Source organism: Tarenaya hassleriana, unplaced genomic scaffold (assembly GCF_000463585.1).
Source record: "Tarenaya hassleriana unplaced genomic scaffold, ASM46358v1 Cleome130, whole genome shotgun sequence".
In the NCBI taxonomy this organism is placed as follows: Eukaryota; Viridiplantae; Streptophyta; class Magnoliopsida; order Brassicales; family Cleomaceae; genus Tarenaya; species Tarenaya hassleriana.
In genome coordinates this window covers 147,803-160,510 of record NW_010963496.1, presented here as the reverse complement: position 1 = coordinate 160,510, position 12,708 = coordinate 147,803, and the positions used below count along the sequence as shown (strand labels likewise).

The 12,708-nt window shown below is 40.8% G+C and overlaps 2 protein-coding genes across 4 annotated transcripts in view; one reads left to right on the top strand and one right to left on the bottom strand.

Annotated features, from left to right (window-relative positions):
- Window positions 1-600: 600 nt before the first annotated feature.
- On the bottom strand, window positions 601-8,335 carry LOC104807889 (urease). 3 transcript variants are annotated; one of them, XM_010533317.2, is made up of 20 exons: window positions 8,104-8,334; window positions 7,876-8,003; window positions 7,367-7,440; window positions 7,242-7,287; window positions 6,999-7,104; window positions 6,483-6,625; window positions 5,849-5,959; window positions 5,361-5,524; window positions 4,868-5,246; window positions 4,685-4,793; window positions 3,695-3,834; window positions 3,415-3,552; window positions 3,246-3,337; window positions 2,778-2,907; window positions 2,539-2,697; window positions 2,137-2,304; window positions 1,677-1,811; window positions 1,419-1,490; window positions 1,094-1,315; window positions 601-956 (listed from the first exon to the last, which is right to left on the bottom strand). In XM_010533317.2, the coding sequence occupies exons 2-19, from the start codon at window positions 7,999-8,001 to the stop codon at window positions 1,094-1,096; spliced, it is 2,514 nt and encodes an 837-aa protein (XP_010531619.1). In that variant the 5' UTR covers window positions 8,002-8,003; window positions 8,104-8,334; the 3' UTR covers window positions 601-956. The 3 variants fall into 3 exon arrangements, with proteins under 3 accessions (XP_010531619.1, XP_010531621.1, XP_010531622.1); XM_010533320.2 differs by lacking the exon at window positions 601-956 and adding an exon at window positions 981-1,003 and having other exon boundaries at window positions 8,104-8,335; XM_010533319.2 differs by having other exon boundaries at window positions 7,876-8,334.
- A 904-nt stretch (window positions 8,336-9,239) lies between these two features.
- LOC109116460 (uncharacterized protein At3g43530-like) overlaps window positions 9,240-12,708 on the top strand; it is a 13,756-nt gene continuing 10,287 nt past the window's right edge. The window contains exons 1-2 of the mRNA XM_019201899.1: window positions 9,240-9,428; window positions 9,699-9,962. Coding sequence (XP_019057444.1) covers window positions 9,240-9,428; window positions 9,699-9,962 — 453 coding nt within the window. The remainder of the gene's footprint in view (window positions 9,429-9,698; window positions 9,963-12,708) is intronic.

Genomic DNA, 12,708 nt, shown 5'->3' with positions numbered 1-12,708 from the left:
CTATCCTCTCCGACTTGAAACTCGAACTCAGGACAAAACAGACATTTGCATTCTCGTTCCACCGATTGAACTAACCAATTTAGGTTATTAATCATTGGCCTTTGTCTAGTACTAAGCTCTTCTCACTAATCATTCAAAAAAAAACTTAATTTAATCTTTGGCTTTTTTCTTAATTTGTAAACTATTACAACTAGTGCAAGACAAGAACATCTACTGCTGAGATGTTGAACAGAGAAACGTGTTGAACCCTGTGTGGACATAGACTTGGGTATACGTATTACCTTTTCAATTATTTCCTACCAACCATTACTTTCAGCAACAACAATATAAATAAGTGTATATATATATATATATATATATATATTTGGTATGAAAGTATATATATTGTTGTTGAGGCTAAAGTGTAAATGGTCCATGATATAATAAAAATAGGGGCGTGAGCGCACATCTTAACTTGGATGAGTTGTGGCAGATAGAAAAGCACCCAGACTGACCTTCACGAAGTCCAGCTAAGAACCTCGAGGCAGTGTGTATATTTTAATTGTTATTTATACTTTGCAATTCCATTTATATGTGTATACACACACAAACACACATTCATAGTTTAAGACGCCAAATCTTGATAATTTACGGACACATGAAACCCATGTGGCCTATAGAAATATGTTTCTCTTCGTAAACTAAGAAAAGTCAACATAGGTATCTATGTTGCAAACGCAGTCATGATCCTTAGTGGTTTCCATCTATCTCAGCTATTATGTGTTTTAAGAACCCCGAAAACAGATACCAAATATACGAAATAGTGAAATTGGAAGAAGAAAGTGACACGCACCATGTGAAATTGTGTGTTCCAAGAGAAGAAATGGCACCACCAACGACTGTCTCCCGTCGCTGTTCTCTAGAAAAAGTTGCTCCCTTCCTCAATGATGAGACTCTTGACCCAGTTGTCTCATGCCCTTAAAAAAAGAAGATGCTGTTTTGAGTGATGGCTATGGAAAGGATCCTGTGGTTTGCTTCATTACCTTCTCTTTGTTGCGTATTTTACTATTTTTAACGGTTTGGACTAAATGAGAATTTTATTTTAAAAAGGTACCTAAAAGAGGAAGTAGTTCCGAGAGAGAGGGACCGAAGTGGCTGGAGAGCAGGTGAGGATTTCGCCGTCTGCTTTAACTACGTACGTCTCGGGATCCACTGCGATCTCGGGAAGGGAATCGTTCAGCTTCATGTTGAGTTTCGTGAGTCCCCTAACTCCAGACACCGCTTCCACTCTCTTCTTAAGCCCGTATGCCTCTTTTACCCCGTTTCTTAGAGCAGCCTAGTTAAGAGGCGAGAAAAGAAAGAACGAAAGTAAACGTCACCTTAAATCCACGGTAGTTAGGTGCAGGAAAAAAGGAAGAGAGAGTTAAATAGATTGATGCCTTGCTAACAAAAACTATGGAGTTTTCACTTCCAGCCTTGCCGAATGCTCCAAACATAGGTCTTGATATCACCTACGATCGATTTCATGAACATTGAGTCAATGACGAGTTGTTATTTTTGAGGTTGTGATACATAATAAACCTGGAAACTTCCAGAATTGAATATGCTCGTGTTTGTTGGTTTTTAATTAAAGATAAAATGACCTTGCAATAGCTCGTCTCACTCAGAAAGAAAGAGCAATTCAGACTACTTCTTACCGGTTCAGGAGTTGGTATGCTAGCATTTGGATCGCCCATATTGGCCCAAGCGATTTTACCGCCTTTTATTACCATTTCTGGTTTTGCTCCAAAGAATGCTGGCTTCCATAAAACCAGATCAGCCAGCTTCTTCTCCTGCAAAGTTTGTGCATTGCCGAGTTTTGTAAACGAAAACTGAGTTTTCGACGTGAATTCCTACCTTCTGAACAGTAACGATGCATTTGTTATCCTGCCTATGAGGGGATTACTGCATCAACATTTCTACTTTATTTTGAACCTGCGAAATCCCCGCTAGAAGTAACACCACTAACTTCTACAGCCCTAGAATCACCTTTGAAGATGCAGAAGCTAAGCACACGTCAAGTAAGAGAGATTCACAAGTTTAGTAGTTAATGGACAAACGTGAAAACGAAAACTGTTTAGTAGGAGGATAATGGAGCGTATGGTGTAATTGGTATACCTCCACCGAGCCGATAAAATTATTGAACCCATTTGTTATAGCTGGATTTATAGTGTACTTCGCAACATATCGCTTTATCCTCAAGTTATCATCATCGGCTGCACGAGGATCAAGGGGTCCCCTCTGCGCCTTCATCTTATCAGCAGTTTGCCAAGTTCTGCTTATCACCTAGCAACAGAGGTTTATTGCAATAAGCCTTTGTTGAAAGTTTTTCCGTAGATCATATAAACAACATAGGTAATTATGCATCAGGAAGCAAAGTAATTTTCCAGTCATTAAAGTGCTGTAAGTAATTTTGTGAAGTTTACCGCTTAACAGAACCTAACAAAAAAGATGAAGTTTAGAGTAATCTAGATTCTAGATGATAATACCAGAAAAAGTCTGTGAATAAAAACTAAGAACCTCTCCAATGCGACCCATGGCTTGTGAGTCAGAAGAGATGATGCTAATTGCACCGATATCATGCAATATGTCCTCAGCAGCTATTGTTTCAGCCCTTATCCTTGACTCGGCAAAAGCTACATCTTCTGGAATGTTCTTGTCGAGATGATGGCAAACCATCTGCATGCATTATTTGCCATTACGCTACTAAAAAGAACTACGTAGAGCAATTCAGCATTTATTGTATAATCGTCTCATACCAACATATCAAGATGTTCATCTATGGTATTTATTGTATATGGCCGCGTCGGGTTGGTTGAAGACGGGATGACATTTTTGACACCACATACTTTGATGATATCTGGAGCATGCCCACCACCCGCACCTTCACTGTTCAGTTGGAATTAAAGATAACAATTTTCAGATCACTTAAACATAAGAATTATCTTAACTTTGACAAAGTGGATGAACATATGGCATCTAAGTAAGCCTAGCTACAAACACAAATGGCAAGATCAATAGCTGAGCTCAACCTGTCAAAACAAGTTAAACGTGATTAAACAATCGTGCCTACTTCGTTTAAGACTGTCAAACAAGACTCAGATGATACTTCACAGATTACTAGTTTTCCTAGACTTGGCTCAATGTACCTGAAGTATTTCTAAAAATGGAGAAGATCAAGATTCAAATGACTGGTACAGTGCATGAAGGGTGAAATGCTACTGAACCTGTGGTAAGTGTGAATTGTTCTCCCTCGAAATGCATCGATTGTGTGCTCCACAAAACCCGATTCATTCAAGGTGTCGGTATGAATATTCACCTATCAAATCCAAACAAATGCCTACAAATGCGAACCAGATAAATTTATCATAAAAAAGTTTGGATAGACAGGAAAACCTGGATATCATGTTCTTCTGCAACTGCTAAACAATTGTCTATAGCAGCAGGAGTACTTCCCCAGTCCTCATGCAGCTTCAATCCCATTGCTCCAGCCTCAACTATGTGGTGAAGCTCTAATGGTTTAGCGGTGTTTCCCTAACAGCAATAGATATTTCAGAGACTACTAGAATAAAAGTAAAGGATATCTGATCAGCTCTAAAAACGGAAGTGCAGACTTTCAAAAAGCTGCAGTACAAGCATGATGAACACTTCATAAACGAAATAAAATCCAGCACACCTTCCCCGTAAAGCCAAAGTTTAGTGGCAGGTTATCCGTGGACTGCAACATCAACTTCATATCTGATGGAGAGGGGGTGCAGGTAGTGGCACGTGTACCATCAGCGGGTCCTGTCCCCCCACCGATCATAGTTGTAACGCCTGCAGATTTATGAAATAGGAGGTAAGCGGTCAACTTCAGCCAGAAGTTGCCAGAGACACTTGCTACCTTAGTCTAGCCTCTAGTAACAAATCAGTTCTTAGTCTTCTGACTACAGAAAAAGTAAACAGCTTGTGAAAATAAAGTATACAACAACAACAATATCGCCTTAATCCCAAGTTTATTTGGGATCGGCCGTGTGAATTCTTCTTTTCCATTCATTTCGTTTTTGTGTCATATTCTCCGATATCTGCAACATATCCAAGTCATTTCTATTGACTCGCAAGTAAGTCTAGACCTACCCCTTCCCCCTTTCTTCACTTCCATTCTTATACTCTCTAATTTTCTAACCTGAATATCTAGCGGTCTATGTTTTACATGTCCAAACCACCTTTAACGTCCCTAACTAATCTCTCTTCTATGGTTATGACTCCTAGTTTTTCCCTAATACTCTCATTTCGAATTCGGTCTATTCGTGTATGTCCGCACATCCATAGCAACATTTTCATCTCGACCACACGCATTTTGGACACATGTCCTTTCGCCGCCCAACACTCACTACAATACATCAATGCGGGTCTTATGGCACTACGATAGAATTTCTTTTTCAACCGTATAGAAACTTTGCGATTGCAAAGGACTCCCGTGGCTTGTCTCCATTTCATCCATACCGCTTTTATTCTACGACTGACATCTTCGTCGCAACCTCCATACTTTTGAAGGATTGACCAAGATATTGAAAATGTGGGTTATGAGTCACTAGTCCTCCTTGTAAGTTAACTCCTATATCACTAGAACGTCCTCCACTAAAATCACTAGAACCAAAATATGTAGTCAATATATTCTGCTCACCACTTGAAATGGCCTCATATACCAGCTGAGGGCATATGAAGTGCACGTGGCCATCTATAGCCCCAGCAGTTACAATCATCCCTTCTCCAGCGATAACCTCGGTCTTACCCTGACAAAGGAACAATAGCATAGAAGTAATCTACACCTTAAAATTCTTCTTTCGAATGTAGTGAATGGAATTACCCCAATAATCATATTCATATTGATATCATGCATGGTATCTGAATTTCCTGCTTTCCCGAGAGCCCAAATTTGACCGTTTTTTATACCAATATCTGCCTTAAATATTCCTGTATAATCAATGACCACAGCATTGGTAATCACAGAATCCAAGGAGGCATCTTGTTGTTGCTCAATTCCTTGACCCATGCCTTCTCTTACAACTTTCCCACCGCCAAATACGCATTCATCACCGTAAATAGTATAATCTTTTTCTATTCTGGCATATAAGTTGGTATCAGCAAGACGAAGCTTGTCACCAGTGGTAGGACCATACATACTGGCATACTTTTCACGGGAAATGACAGTTGTAAATCTAGGATCCACCCCAGAAACTCCCTCGCTGCAAAGAAAAAGAAAACAGAAAAATAGCTTTAGCAAACTTGATTTTAATTGGACCATTTCACTGAACGCAGTCTTGAGATGTTAAACAAGTATAATAACAAGGACTTCTCACCTAGCATCCGCATCTGGCAGGTGCCCGAAGCCTCTTCTATCTATGGATTCCATGACAGCTGAAATGTTTTCGTCGTTAACGGGTCCATCAACAATTCCATTTCCTCCTCTGATTACTTTGTTGCCACCGATATTCACAAGTAAAACGCTTTTGCTTTCTCCTGGCTAGTAAAACACAAAAGAGTTTTACTCAAAGAACTAAAAGGTGTTTATATCTTATCCAAGGGCTATGAGAAGGGAAACCAAGTTTGTAAACTCATTTCATGTAAAGGAGTTTCATGGGAATCCACAGAGAATCATTGATGATGCCATCATGCAGATCATTAACCATTTCTCGGAAGAAAAAGTGTCTGCCGAGAGTAGATTCATTCGTGATACATTGATCAGAAACATTGTCCACATTACATGAGATACTGAAGAGCTGTCGAGGCCAGTCAAGGAAAGAGAGAAGAAACTGAAACTTGAGAAAGAGGTATTTAGAAATCTAACCTCAAATCGTGTAGCAGTTCCTGCAGGTATGTTTAGACGCATACCATATGCTTTACGTCGATCAAACACCATCAGGGGATTCACTTCAATGAAGTTATAGTGGCTGCCAACCTGAAATGATCTCTGGATGGTTAATTTCACCGAAACCCACTCTAAACCAGCTTGAGTCTCCAGCACATATGAACGCAAGCCATATCAATAACCAAATTGATACAACTATATTAGTGACTGTCTTTCAAAGAATCATAACCTCTACGAGATACCATCATGAAGCACATTGACAGGATTCTTCTACAATTCATTGTCTGAGTTCCAAGTACTACGAGGTGAATAAGTGAACCACTGATGCCAGTTTCATGCATCTCCATACTCTATATTCTTTCCGATAACAGGTTCAGAGATGAATGAAACCCCAAGTAGCAATATGAAGTTTTTAGTCGCTAACTAATTCTCAATGATGCTAACCTTGTTTAGTAAATGAAATAAGTCAAGCATCTTTAAGCCCGCAGAATACAAGAGAGACAATCAAGTCATTTTAACCCTGATGTTCCCATCTATATACAATTGAAATTATCAATGATGTTGCACAATAAGACAACACTTGGAAGACATAAGAAATGACAAATTCAATCACCTGAACTGGCCTGTCTCCTGTGTTCACGACTTTCAGAATTACTGCTTTCCGTCCCTGGTTTAGGATTATACTTCCATCTCCATATTTTATATCACCAGGAATTACATCCTCACTCAGTTCGGGAAATTTGTCCAGCGAAGGCACTGCAAATGGAGCCGTTCTTGGATTCTTGGATTAAAAAAAACTTTCAACACTAAAGAGGACTACTAATTGAAATAACTTCAATTTGGATATGTGAATATTAGAATAAAGGATAAGCTTCTAAAGCACAAATCAACGAAGATTGATGAGTAGACATGGACAATAGTAATCTTGCATAAATACTCTTTATTGTTACTCAGATTTAAGCTGAATGTGCCAAGAACTAGAGAAAGAATATGGGGTCAAAATGCAGTTCAATTTCTCATGAGCTGAAAGGCAGACATACAAATTCCTTCAGAAAAATGTTAAGGTGCCTATTCCATGAATGTCAAAGTAAATGGACAATGAAAAAAAAAAACTGGACCAGAGTCTCACCAGGAAGGAAAGAGCCGTGCAGAGCTAGCTCCAGGTTTCCATTTTCGCAGGCAATGGGTTCATGAACGGTGACTAACTTTGTACCATCAGGAAATGTCCCTTCAACCTACAAGGCTTTTGACCAGGTATGGTAAGCAGACATATTACGGGAAAGTGCAAAGAAACAAAAAATTAAAGGCTAAAAAACATGATGCATTTTATTCCCACACAAAATAACAAGTAACTAACAGACTATTGAACCACCTGAACTGTATCAAGAAGATGCGGAACAGCCGGAAGAACCTGTCTCCTGTTACAAATAATTGAATAATTAAATAACAAATGTCTCTAAAGAACCAAACAACCAACAATATAGGTCACCCCGTTACCTTCCCAGCAGTTGTCTCCCAATCTCCATCATTTCGGCCACACTTTTATCTCCATCACGAATGAACTCCAGAATCTACACAATCCAGAGAACAATAACTCAAAGAAACCTGTATTTGATCCTCCAAACATCTACCAGGGGGCACTTATAGTTTCACTGAAGGTAACAAGCAAAATGTGTAACACAAAAGAAAAGGAGAGAGAACAACTACAGATTCTTCGAATTCAAAGCTCTTCCTTGTGATCTCCTATACACTAGGAGGGGAACTGCAGCATTACATAGAAATCTCACTCTCGTTTTCCACATAACTTCGCAAACCGCACCAGAATCTCCATGAACGCTACCAAATTACCAATCTAGTTTAAACCATGACGAAGTTCCGTACGGGTATACAAATTGGCTAAATTCCGGCGAAATGTCCACCCGAGACGATCGAAGAATTCAAATCAAACACACATTCACATAAACACGAATCTTCGTAAAAGAGCAAAATGAAATAGAAAACAGTACCTGGGTGGCAATGAGAGCTACAGATTCGGTGTAATTAAGCCGAACACCACGAGCGAGACGCTTTTGCGCCAGGAAACCAGCTTGATGAAGCGCTAGCTTCTCGATCTCTCTCGGCAGCAATTTCATCTCTCCCAAATTCGAATCAAATCCACACGCCGAATACAATAGTCAGGCGAAGAAGGATCGGTACGCTATATTCAACCACACAAGCGAAGAACTGAAAAATACCGAAACCAAAAATTCGCAGACACAGATGGCGGAGTTCGGAAATCAGATCGACCACCGGAAAATTCCACCGGCGTGAAGATCTCACACGCAGACGAAGAGATGAGAAGCAGTGCCACGCCGTCTGGTGCTCATCGGGGCTTCTCGCTGAATCTTATGCGTTTCCTATAAAATTGTTTGGGAAAATGTGCATTTTGTACCGATTTTTGTTGTCCGGATTCCCTTATATTGTCAAAAAAAAAATTATTCAAATCTTGAAATGATATCCATAGTTTTTAAAAGGGGTTTTGAATTGTCGAAACAGAAGGTTTCCCAATATGGACGTTCAACCGGGAATTTTTACTCAAATAGCCGAGTTGGGTCGAAGCAATTTTTCAGGTACACCGAAAAAATAGACAAAATTATCAAATATCGAGTTTACTTCTGTAAAAAATGGAAAAGACCTACAAACTCTTAATGAAACCCGCGTGTGAGGTAAAAACACGTGCGAAAATTTTTTAATTCGAATTAAATGAAAAATTAGTGAAAACGTTTAGTTAAAACCGTAAAAATGAAAGTTAGGGTTTTTTACCCTTTCAAAATCGAAAACCGCAAAGAGAAGAGAAAGCGAGGGAGGGAAAGGGGGTTTTAACCCTAATAACCCACTTGGGTCGCAGCAATTTCAGGGTACACCACCCAGAAAAAAAAAATTTTCAATTTTAACCCACTTTTCAATTGAAAAAGTCCAAAATACCCTTTTCGTTTTATTTTTTGCGACCTTTTTGCGACTAACATATAACTGATATACAACTAAAATAAGACGGATAATTTTTTTTGCCACCTTTTTGTAACTATATTTAGAATTAATTACGAAGTCGTAATAACGAAGTTGTTTTCGAACGGATAAATATCGTGATTCATTAAGGGTAATTTCGTCTTTTTACGGAGAAAAAAATGTGTTATGTTTTTGGTGGTGTACAGATGAAATAGATGCGACCCAAGTGGGTCATTTGAGTGATTTTCCCGAGGGAAAGTGACTCATGCGAAATCGACAGAAGGAAACGAATCGAGAGTCAAAATCGAAGCGAAATCAGCGGAGTGTCAGCGAAAGCAGGAAGAAAGCGACGAAACCTAGAAAAATCGAGAGCCAGACGAACAAAATGAAGTCATCGTCGTCGAGGGAAGGAGGTCGCAGTCGAGGTCGAGGTCGAGTCGGTGCTGGAACCAGAGTGGTGTCGAGGTTTGCCGGCGAGAGAACGCAGACGGAGCCTGAGGCGGAGAATACGGACACGCAGACAGAGCCGGAGCCAGAAAGAACAATGGAGGGAAATGCTTCTCCGAAAACACATGTAAGTAGAAATCTGGGTTTAGGGTTTTCATATTGGAATTAGATTTAATTCTGGTTTTTTAAAGTCTGGGTTAAAGGGGAGTGTGATGTCGGATAATGCGAAGAGTTGAACAGATTTGGTGAAACCGTGCTCATGTAACTTTTAAATTTTAAGTGTTTTATACGAAGTAACAATTAAAAAATGATAGTGAAGTTGTGGAATTTGAAACCCGTTTCTGAGAATGTCATGTGGTGTGATGTATGTTTGATGAATCTCGTTGTTTTGTTGCAGAATTTGGATATACCCAAAGCCGAATTCTACTATGAATTTGACGACATGAACAAGATTTCGGTGAAGTTATCGTCAAAGTGTTTCCACATAGAAGCTGTGGAATTTCTCGAGCACCACATGACGGAGGAGGAAAAAAAGTATTTCACCGAACAATCGCAATTCAGGCACATATTTCATATGAAGAAGAAACAGTCACTGAAGATGAGTTTAATGGTTGCACTCATCAACCGATCAGTCAAGACCAAGATGTTGGGTTCCCTTCGGGTTCCTAGCATGCGATCTCATCGATCTAGGGTTTGGATTCTAGGTTTCACGCAGCGGAAGGAAAGATCTAAACCTAGCCAAACGTCACACAAAACCAATTGTGCAATAACCCGAACAATCGTGTATATCGTCGTGGGATTCGAATACTTACCTCGTTCTTTCAAGATCAGGAAGTATCAATCGATCCAGGGCATGTTTTAATCACCAAGAGTTGAAAGCACAACTCCTCTACACGTATCCACACCGGCGGGATGAATTCCAACACTTTGGAACGTATCTGCTAGGATCTGTGAAGAGAAAACGATGTCCTTGACTTGGAATCGATATTCCATCACTAGAACTCAAAATCAAGCTTCTCTAAGCTCTAATGAGTGTCTTGGACGTCTTAGGTTCGTTCTCTAGGGTTTGTGGCGGCTTTCTCATTAATTAGAATTGTCCAAAACCCTTAAAACGCGAAATATGAAATCTGTCCGAAAGTCGGACCGTCCGGTCTAGGTCTTGGACCGGACGGTCTGGCTTTCAACGCAGAACGGACGGTCCGTAAGTACTCATAGAACGGACGGTCTGGTGCTTGCGGAACGATCGGTCCGTTCTTCAGCGGAACGGACGGACTGACATGGCTGGACCGTCCGGTTCAGGGCTGGACCGGATGGTCTGGCCGTCTGGAACACTTCCAGCTCGTTCCATGGTTCCTTTCTCGCGTCGTTCTCTTCACGTGTGACCCATCCCTAATGGTGTGTGACCCTGTAGTCCCGTTCGAAGTGGTAGTGGCTTCGGAAACCCTTTTCCGAACCACAAGTCATGGTTAGCCTCTAGCAAGACGTCATGACCACCCACCTAGAATAGAGTTAGAGGTGATCTAACAAAGCCAACAATGGTTCGAGTTCTGATCCTTTGTCTCACGATGTCGTATGTTGAACAAGGGCATGGTATGAGCCGTTCAACCGTTTACTCGTCTAGGCAAACCGACTGATAAAATAGATGTACATTCATCTATAGCATGGCCACGCATTTTCACAGTCTGATTTTCACGAGAGGCCCAACGACATCTCTCCTGCGTAGGAGGTGACAAGTCTCGTATTGCATGTCTACTATCTGCATATGATTCGTGAACGTATCTGAGCAACGCCGTTATGATCATCCGGTTAAAGACGACGTTTGACGCAGTCAAGACACGTCACTCCTCATATCAAATACTCTAGACATCTCAGGTCTGAGGATCCAAGAACGAACCGCTGTATGAGATTCAAGTCATGACTCATGTCCATGTGACAATCTCATGCGGGTCATCCAGTAACTCGTTCCAAACGAGAACCCATGATTGTGATTTGCATCTAATGCATATGATCATAATCATCTATCACACATCATGCTGGTCTTAATTCATCATTGTTCCCACAATGATAACTGACCAGGGAATTTAGAATCATCTGCAATGATTCAAGGATATTTACCGTAATATAACAAACATGCTAATCATATAACGGGAAAAGTAATGCATTCATAAACCAATGAATAAATACATAGTCAAAATGTCATATCACGGATCATCCTAGAGCATCACAACCAACAATTAGGAGCCGACTAGAGTTAGACGAGGACGAGGAAACGGTGATGGCCCAGTTCTTAGATGGACTGCAGGATAAGATTGCTCGAAAAGTTGAGCGACTCACCTGGTGTAGACTGATATCTACTAGTCATACTCAATGCATATGATACATCCGGACGAGTACATAACATGGCGTACATGATGGATCCAATTGCCGAGGCATATGGAATCCTATTCATGCGCTCTTGCTCATCCTGTGTCTTTGGACACTGAGTTTTGCTAAGAGCTACGTCATGTCCCATTGGCAAGGCACCCCTCTTGGAGTCTTGCATCTTGAACCGATTCAAGACCTTGTCAATGTATGTACTCTGACTTAGACCAAGAAGCCTTCTCGATCTATCTCTATAGATCTTGATTCCTAGAATATAGGCGGCTTCTCCTAAGTCCTTCATCGAAAAGACCGATCCTAGCCAGGATTTTACTCCTTGCAAGGTAGGAACGTCATTTCCGATGAGCAATATATCATCTACATAAAGTACAAGGAAGACCACTGTGCTCCCACTGACCTTCTTGTAAACACATGGCTCATCTTCGTTTTGCAGGAAGCCAAACGTTTTGACTGCCTCGTCAAATCGAATATTCCAGCTCCTCGAAACCTGCTTCAGTCCATAAATGGATCTTTGAAGGTTGCACACCTTCCGTCTTAGGATCAACAAAATCCTCGGGTTGTGTCATGTACACATCCTCGAGCAAATTCCCGTTAAGGAATGCGGTCTTGACGTCCAATTGGCCATATCTCGTAGTCATAATACGCAGCTATGGCTAGCAGAATCCGTATGGATTTAAGCATCACGACTGGTGAAAAAGTTTCATCATAGTCTATACCATGAATCTGCCGAAACCCTTTCGCGACGAGTCGTGCCTTATAGGTATGCACGATGCCATCCATGTCGGTTTTCTTCTTGAAAACCCACTTGCATCCAATGGTCTTAATACCATCGGAATGCTAACCTGGGACGCTTCCCAGTCCATATCTCATATGGAGTCTTCTGAACCGACTTTGTTAGACAGTTGTTCAGTATAAACGCTGTTGTTTCCAAGGCGTAACCCCAAAAGGATTTAGGAAGACCGACCTGACTCATCATAGACCGTACCATATCTAATAAGGTTCGGTTCCTCCTCTCGGACACGCCATTC

Excerpts from the sequence above, each read along its gene's own strand:
- LOC104807889 (XM_010533320.2), bottom strand. The coding sequence starts at position 8,001 with ATGAAATTGCTGCCGAGAGAGATCGAGAAGCTAGCGCTTCATCAAGCT. Across the intron at positions 7,105-7,241 it reads ATCTTCTTGATACAGTTCAG|GTTGAAGGGACATTTCCTGA; the intron begins GTGGTTCAATAG and ends AAAGCCTTGTAG. Across the intron at positions 5,960-6,482 it reads CAGGAGACAGGCCAGTTCAG|GTTGGCAGCCACTATAACTT; the intron begins GTGATTGAATTT and ends AGATCATTTCAG.